At 33.2% G+C, this 9,357-nt stretch overlaps 1 protein-coding gene across 2 annotated transcripts in view; it reads right to left on the reverse strand.

Moving 5' to 3' along the window:
- ARFGEF1 (ADP ribosylation factor guanine nucleotide exchange factor 1) overlaps positions 1-9,357 on the reverse strand; it is a 99,118-nt gene that overhangs the window by 34,028 nt on the left and 55,733 nt on the right. For both annotated transcript variants that reach the window (XR_003043665.1, XM_006924016.3), the window contains exons 15-19: positions 9,070-9,181; positions 8,524-8,729; positions 8,172-8,256; positions 4,444-4,615; positions 2,373-2,524 (exon numbers count right to left, since the gene is read on the reverse strand). Coding sequence is in view for 1 of the 2 variants with exons in the window: in XM_006924016.3 (XP_006924078.1) it covers positions 2,373-2,524; positions 4,444-4,615; positions 8,172-8,256; positions 8,524-8,729; positions 9,070-9,181 (727 nt within the window). In the remaining variant the exon portion in view is untranslated. The remainder of the gene's footprint in view (positions 1-2,372; positions 2,525-4,443; positions 4,616-8,171; positions 8,257-8,523; positions 8,730-9,069; positions 9,182-9,357) is intronic.

Consider the following 9,357-nt stretch of genomic DNA (forward strand, 5'->3'; position numbering starts at 1 on the left):
CCTCATATTTCTTCCTCTTTAATTAATACCTGGACTATCACCATAGAGAGATGCTGTGGGCATCATATAAAGTGCAGTACTTTTAAAATACAAAGTACCACATGAAAGAAATAAATCACACATTCTAAGTAAAGAAACAACACATCTATCTGGAAACCTGCATAATATTTTATACAAAAAGTATAAATGGCCCTTAAGCCAGTGAAGAAATGTTTAACTCCATTCATTAGGAATTAAAGATACGATTTTCCAATCAAATTACACCAAATAATATTCAGGAGACAGTGAAATTGCCCACTCACAACTGTATAAACCTTTGCTGAATACAATTTGGCAATATGTAAAAAGATTCTTAATATTTATATCCCTTAATATTATAACACATACTAGGATCTCTTATTCATTCCTTTACCCAGTCAACGCTTATTTATTGAGCACTTACTACAAGCAAGAAATTGTGCTAGATATTGGAAAAAGTGAACAGATGTAGTCCCTAGCTTCATGGAACTTAAAGTTTAGTAAAGAGATATCCTAGACACATATATTAATACGTATATTAAAATAAATAAGTGTATAAATATGAATTGTTATAAATACAATGAAGGAAAAGCAGAGCATGTCATGAAAAAGACCTAACTTGGACTCGAGGGGTCAGGGGTCGGAAGGTAACATTTAAAGTGGAAACTGCTCAAAGAGGAAAGGATAATTTTAGACAATGGATACAGCTTGTAAGAATGCTCTGAAGAGAAAATAATTTAGGACATTCTAGAAACTGAAAGAATGCCAGTGTGACTGTAGCATAGTAAGAGAAGAAGAAATCTAGCAACAAAGTTGGAAAGACGGTGAAGCCAGACCACACGAGGTCTACAGTCCGTCTAGGTGTTAGTTTCATCACAGTATCATGCAAAGTCAGTGAAAAGCCGTAAGGAAGAAGGTGACACTGCATTTGGTATTTTAGAAAGATCGCTCTGGCCTCTGTAAATGGAGAAGAGGAGCACAAAAGTAGACGTGAGGACTCTCATTAGGAGAATGCTATAGTAATAAATGAGAAATGAGGGTGTCTGAAGAGAATAATGGCGGTGAGCAGAAAGATTCTGAAAGATTCAGAATTCTAGGTTAGAGGATGTTTAAATAAACTATAACTAATCTAAAGACTAGATTGGAAAAGCTACTTATGAAGAATTTTTAATGATACGAGGAAATAAGGGAGAAAAAGCTAGATACAAAATTTCTATCCATAGTATGATCACAACTATTTAATTAAAATAAAAAGTGATATAAAAAAAATATTTTTTTATGAGTAGCAGAATTATGGCTGGGTTTTTATTCTTTGTTTTCTTCTGCCTCCCCCTTATCAAAAATATCTGAAAAGAAAAACAAGTATAAAATGATTCGAAACAAAAAAAAATCTGCTTTATAAAATTATTTCATAGTAAAGTGTTTCTTATATTTCAACATCATTTTCTATATTATTCCAAAAGATAAGGCCAGTTATATACTCCACTATAGCTTCTTAAATTATCTCCCTAGCCCCACCCCCATCCTATAATTTTTCATCAACTTTTAGAAACATCGTCACACAGACCTTGAAATAGGGGTAGAAGTAATTATAAAGTTTTAGAGTAAAAGGGAACACAGAAAGCTTTTACTGTCTATTCACATGCATAGCGAATGACTGGATTAGAACTCAAATAATGATCTTTAGCCTCCAGAGACCATCTCTTACCACACTGCCTCACGAACTGGAATGTATTTTACCCATTTCTCCCTTTCAAATTGGACTAGATTTCCCTCCACTTCCCTATAATCTTTATAATGCACTACTTACTCATTCTGGAATTTGGAGAAAGGATTGAAAAAAACAGGAAAATGAAGAAGGAATGGGAAATCATATTTTAAAGAACCAGTAAGCAACGTTCTTACTAGGTTAACCTATAAACATAAATAATGCTCCCTCTAACTCCCTACTCTACCTTCTGGGCTCCAGGCATACTCAGAGCCCTCACGTGAAGTAGCTCCTGGGCCAGAAGCACTGAGGGAGAGCAAGAGGCTCACAATCACTTTGGAATTTTAGGTAACTCCCAAGGTTTAAATAGAACTCATTTAGGGAAAAGCAGGCCAATGATTAATGACCATTCTCTGAAATTCATTCTTAATTAAGATCACGTATCTATTAATTGCTAATAGTGCAGAACTTGTCTCATTCTCTTTAAGAAAAAAATTTATATTTGCTATGTCCTTTTAAATAACATGGTTTTTGCTTCTGGGTCTATACTCAGGGGTATATTACTATATTTCCTTAATTTAAAAATATGCTGAATGAAATTATACATAAATGTATATTACGACTGAAAGTTATTAGTAACTCTTACTTTAAACATGGGTCTCACATGCTCCAAATGTGTTGCACTTGTAAAAGGCGCTTGCACATGGCTCACAGCCTCCATGAGTGCTTTAGCTGTCTTGGCCATCTGTTCCATTTCTAAGTTGTACAGAAGTCTTCTTTGTTTTTCATTGGCTACATCTGAAACAATAAACACTATGAGCATTTAAAATAGAAAGCATTTTAAAATGCTATTTTGATGTTTTACTATAAAATAAACACCACCAATTAATAACTAATTAAAAACAGTCCTAAGAAGCCAGACACAAACAGTCACATAATGTATGATTCCATTTTTATGAAATATCTAGAGTAGGTAAATGCATATAACAAAATGGACTGGTACAGACGGGCTAGGGGGAGAGAGGGAACATGGAATAACTGCTTAATAGATATAGTTCTAGTTGGGGATGATGAAAATGTTTTGGAACTATAAAATGTTGCGTAACATTGTGAATATACCAATGCCACTGAATTATTCACTTTAAAATGGTTTATTTTGTTATATGAACCCCACCTCAAAAGTGGGGAAAAAAATCCTGAACTAAGAGTCAGAGCTAAGTGGAAAACCTATGAAAAGGGAAGAGAGTGGGTACAAATCTGTCACAATGAAAGTATTAGTGGAACAATGCAAATACTGGATAGGAGAAGAGATGTAAGAGGAAATGGCCTCTTAGCATGACACATGCTGAATGGCATCTCCTAAGTAAACAAGAAAATAAACAGTGGCCCTGATACTCCAAAATAATTTTAGCATTTCAGCACACCACCATCCCCTTCCCATATCCTGCTACTCATTGATTTCCTACCACCATATACAAAAGAGACCAGAGAAAAAAGGATATGAAGACCTTATAATACGGGTATACAGAAGAAAACTGAATAGATAACTGGCATCTACTTAGGTGTAAAAATGAATTCTTGATCAATATACTTAATGAGACAAGCAGAAGAATGAAAAATTTCACTCCCAAGTAAATTGCTGTTTGGTACTGGCCTACAGTTAGAGCCAAGGATGCCTAGTTCAAGATCTGGCTTTGCCACTCTTGTGTTTTAGGTGTAGAGATTTAATAAAATCTTTATACTACACTCAGCTGATAGATTCTATAATTCTAATACGTTTCCTAACCTCTGGTCTTCAGTTTCCTCATCTATAAAAGGAAGAAAAACTTACTAAAATTCTTTAAGATCATTCTCCGTATTATTCCAAGAGATAAGGCTAGTTATGTTCCACTCTTTTTAACATCATCTCCATAGCCCTGACTCTCATAACTCTTCATCAATATCTAGAAATAAATGTATCACATAGGTCTTTTTGCTTCTCTCCTGTCAACAGAATTTTGCTACTATAACTTGTTCTGTTAGGTAAAGCCTGAGATTTCATTTCTAAGTGGAAGTGCTGAGAAAGGCAGGAGTCCTCTTTCCATATTACTTTTATTCTTAAACTATGACCCTCACCTCACTCCTGTAGTCAGATTTTAGCTCTAATTTAATCATCATTGTCTGTATGTACAGAGTTTCTAGAATGGAGCCAGGCCCATAGCTGGCTCTCCGTGCTGGTTAGACTTAGGAACTCTATAATGATATAGTTTAAGATGCATGTGAAATAGTGATTTCCAACTGCACAAGCTTCCCCACAACCCTAACCCTCCCCATCTCTTTAAATCATCCCTACTTCCAGCTTCTGTTTATATATAATGATGAAGAAATGTAAATATGTTGCTTATAGATAAGGAAGCAGGAAAAAGTACTGAGTTAAAGTCTGACTATTGGGGTTGCCTGCCCAGTCTCTCTGACCTCCGAATCCGTGCTGAGATTAACTGCTAAATGGACAAGTATACATTCAATGCACGCTAATCCATACATATTATATAGCATTTTCCATGGATAATTGGTCAGAGTTATCTTCCTTTAGCATATGGAGAAAAAAACAATCATATCAGCAAATTTTACATTATGATACTTCTTGTTAGAATAATACTTTAAGCCAAGTGAAAAACTCTTAAGAACCCATATTTTTCCTCCTGAATAACCAGGACTCAATTGGTTTGGATACTTACTTTGTTTACTTGATTTTGTAGGGATTGTTAGTTCTTTTGTTTCTTTCATTGATATCTTTTTTCCAGCTATTTCATTATAGATGGCGGACAGGTACTCCTCAGGAAGGTCTTTACTGTCATTGATACCTCTGTTCATCTTAATGTACTGTTCCTTCGTCATTTTATTTTTAACCTAGAAATGAAAAACCGTTACATTTCCTAAAAATTAACATTAAAAATTCACTTATATTTTAAGACTTTAAATACTCATTAGAGAATTTCTAAATACTTTGAGGACAGGAAGTGGAAAACACTCAGCAAAACATATTTAAAACGAAGAAAGTCATAGAAAATGACAGCAATGACCCATCGTGGCATATACTAATTCACTATGCTCTGGTGTACACACAAATAATCTGTAATAAAAAAACAGATGAAGAATAAAATTTTTTTTGTCTGAGGTTTAAGAGTTCTAACCAGTACTTAAGAAAGGAACATGACAATTATTAGAAACATGGTATCAAAAAGATTCAAATCTTTAGTTCAGAAAAACATAAATGTGTTGCCAATAATGTAAAAGCTGATTTTACATGACAATGGATGTAGGATAAAAACAGCTAAAATTTATTGAAAACCAGATAATCTCTGACTCATCATGGCAACTGTTATTAGGTGATCTGGGTGAAGCATCCTTGGAATGTTTTGTCTTGTTTCAGAGTGCTGTGAACAACAATGTCCTACTGCACACCTCGATCCACTTGTGGAGTACAAGTCTGTAAGATGGTGGCCCTGTGATCAAACTTGGGAATTAGCACAGCCAAAATGTTTACGCTTTATATCTCCAAAAACCCAGATGGACAAAATCCAGAAGTCTTATGTCTCTGAAGATACATTTATTTAATTAAATATACTCTTCCATCTTTTTTTATAAAGAATTAAAGGTAACTTTTCTAAAGATAAGCCTCCTATAAATTTTCAAGAAGGTACATAGAATAATAAGCAGGCAAGTTATCAGAAGTTTGCAAAAGTAACTACAGAGAAACCAGAACGTTCAGAGAATATAACTGAGATACAAACATTTATTTAGTTCAGATTACTATGCAAAGAGATCTTTCTAGAGTGTCAAAAAGGGTGGGAGAAGCACTCTTTTTTCAAAAATGTGAAAATATCATAATAAAAGTTTTCAAATGTAACTTATTATTCAAGGGGAAAAAAATCTCTAACATTTTAACTTTAAAAACTCATCTTGAGTCATAGCGCTAAAAAATATAAAAGAAAGCAAGCCATTTCATCTGAAGTTCTGAGGAATACTAAAAAACAATGACCCTGGGATACCAAAATAAAAGACCACAAAAGTGCTGCCAGTGAGAGTCTAAAAGAAGTTTAACGATACTTGGTAATTCTGAGCACAGCATAGTATCTCAGCATCATGCCAATCAGAGACCAAGAGAAGTCTTGGTAGAAAATCCAAAGTAGCAGTGAAGTGTGTGTGTATCCTAGCAGGGCGGCAGGGGCGGACGCTCCCAGGGAGTGGCAGTAGGGACACATTAAGTTCAGGTACACGTGATCAAATGCACTGCTCAGGCAGAATAATTCTGCCACTATGGGATTCTGGGAACAGTATAAAACACAACTCTATTTCTCTTTTCCTGCTTATCTTTTATGGAACACTCTACTCTTGACTTATCCTCATGTGCTTAAATTAAGCTGTGCCTAGTTTTAGTGCTTAAATCACATGAAACCAGTGTTACTAATGATGAAAATTAGGATAAAACTATATACACCTCAAATTTTTAAAAATTCATTGACTCTCACTATATTAAAAAGGTAGTTTATACATATTCTTGGTGAAAAGGGAACATAAATGATTTGTTAAAATTTATATTTTAACTTTGAAAACTAAAAACATGGATTCATTTTAAGGGATTCTTTTAAAGTTATTTGTGTCCTTTAAAAATGTCACTGTTATAGTTCATATGGTCCTGAATCATAAATCACATGGGGTCATAATTATGGGGTCAATTTCTTTCTAACAGGCCACTTAGCTTCGTAGGAACTCATAAACTGTTCTACAGGTGCAGACTGCAACACGACTCTAGCCAGCAGTCTGACAGGGAGAGTGGTGTGTACACGCTACCATGGCCAGACTAAGACTCCAAGCACACGTCCCCCAGACAGGAATTAGTGCTATGAAGACAGGACACTAGTTCAAGATAATGCTTCCTAACTGGTATGTGTTCAGAAACTTTTAACAATCTAGGTACTACGAAAGGGCATTAAAGGAAGTTTTGATATTTCCTCAAAATAACTTACACAGGAATGTACATATGTATAGAAAAATAAGACGCAGATGCATATAACATTGACAATTCATTTACAGAACCAAAATTTTTTAAAATATAACATTCGAAAAGCAAAGGGAAGTAGTGTAAAACATAATTCTACTTTTTGTTTAGATTGAAAAACCAGACAAAAGACTGATATAAAGATATCCAAGTAAGTTTTAATCTGTAGACTCCCTTATAAACCCAAGGAAAAAAGTATCATGCTAGATAATGAAAATCTTGAAAGTATGCTGCTTTTACTATACTGTCAGTAACATGACAAAGGAAAATTTTAGATGATTAAAATCTTAAATGATCTTTTTTTAAAAAAAGGTCTATATAAAAATCAAGTAATCCTTGGTAAGTGCATAGTTGTTGAATTCTGGTGTTTAAATCTAGGAATAGCTGTTTATAATCTCCCTACATACATTTGGTATATATGTTCCATATTAATCCTACTTTAAACATCTCAAAATACACAAAAAAATCCTTATATTTGCAAAGTTTAATTTTAAACTAAATGAATTTTGATTGTTCCACTACATCTCTGATTAGCAATAAGTATATAGTTTATTTCACATCCTAAGAAAAAAAGATATCATTAGATGCCTATTTCTAAGAAGTACTAAGAAATTCCTGAAAATAGGTTAATTCATAAAGATAATTTTCAAGGATACCAAAGCATGTTTTTAGAAACTAGGCATAAAATACGTAAAATGTTAAAAATAATTTTTTTGCTAGTGAATATCAGAACTCAAGGGATAGTTCCTCAATATTTAAGAAGAAATTATGAATTTTATGAGGCAAGTGAAATCTGAACAATTCTTGGATACTGGATATTTTTATATTATTGTTAATTTTTAAGTGTAATGGTACTGTAGTTCAAATAGAGCTATACAAAGACATACAGTGAAATAAATAAATACAGATGAAATGGCATGATACTTGGGATTCGCTTTAAAATGACTTGGGTGCGAGATGGGACAGAAAACAAGATTGTCCTTAAGTTGATAACTGGGGAAATTGGGCGACAGGCACAGGAAGAATCACTATACTAATCACCCTACTGTTTAAGTTTGAAATGTGGAAAAAAGAAAAAAAGATAGTTTATATATAGTGTTTTTCCATGTTGTAAAATAACTATAGGCAGAAGAACTACAAACATATTCTTAGATTAAAATTTATCTTAAGCTTTATATAGCTGTCAAGAGACAAATATAGACTTACTTTATAGATATTTAAAGTCTATAATTAGAATTAGTACCAGAAACTACATTTGTAAAATGTACATTACCCCAAATTAAATACCCCAATTTGTTAACTGGTTTAACCAAGATTAAAATTTCAACTATTACTTAACTGAATTCAGAAGAACTTATTTAATGCATACTATTTATTATAAAACTGGCTTGGAAGAAAACATACCTGTGGACTGTGAAGATCTGTGGTCAGCATGATAATTGAGTAAGCCAAAACATAAGCAGTGTCTGCACTAGCAAAAAGGGTTTGTCTGGAAAAATAAACGTATGTTATAAACTTTTATTGTCTTACAGTTTCATTTAAATAAATCACCTCAAACTCCAAAGCACTTTTAATTTTTTTTTAGGATTTATGTTCTAGCTCATATCAATTTCTTAATGGAACTATCTTATCACTCCCAGAGTGCAGACAATCTGCATTCCTTGGGGGCAGAGGGTTATGAATCTCCCAGTGCTCCCTAGCACAGTTTTGCATATAGTTACCAACCAATAAGTACTTGAATTTGAATCTTGCTTACCCTTGGTTGCATTCTAGGTATCTTGCAGCAAATTTTTCCATTAATCGATCGATTTTCTGAGCTTCCCCTGGAAGACGGAATCCTTCCAGAAACATACGAAGGGCTGAAACAAAGTCCTTTCCTGAAAAGTCATGTTGGTCCACATATGCATACATGACTTCCTTGTTAAATTTATCATTATCTCCCAGGAATTCACCCACTTGAGTCTAAAGAACAAAAGAAAGAAACCGATATCCTAATGGAATGTTACATTTGCCACACAGCCAATTTAAAGCAGAAAAATCCATAAGATCCGCAGATTTTAACTATAGGTTAACTATTTCAAACATGGAACTAAAAGTTAAAATACTAAATGTGTTTATTTTTTAAAAATCTAGGTACTGAGTTTAGAAAATTCAAAAGCAAAATTAAGAATACATAGGTTATTCTTTAAGTTTTACTTATATACTTAGGAAGGCATTTTAAATAAGCAACAACATATATTATTATTAATTTAAAAAGGAACTGTACAGAAATGGTTAGAATGAACTAAAATGGTACTCTTACAGAGTCTAATCTTTCCTCTTGATGTAAGAATTGGGCGATATCTTCAGGTGTAGTGCCAAGCATCCCTTGTTCTTGGAGGTACTGTATTCCTCTCTTTGGTTTTTTATTAAATCTAGATAAAGTTATAAGAACATTAGAAATAGAAAATTATTTGTATTCCCTAAAAAAGACCTAAACTGCAATAAATTTTATAATAGCATTCAGAAAACAGAAAATTATTTAATACAATCAATGCATGACAATGATTTATATATTTACATAATCACATAATTATAATTACATATATTT

This window comes from Pteropus alecto, unplaced genomic scaffold (assembly GCF_000325575.1).
Source record: "Pteropus alecto unplaced genomic scaffold, ASM32557v1 scaffold87, whole genome shotgun sequence".
NCBI lineage: Eukaryota > Metazoa > Chordata > Mammalia > Chiroptera > Pteropodidae > Pteropus > Pteropus alecto.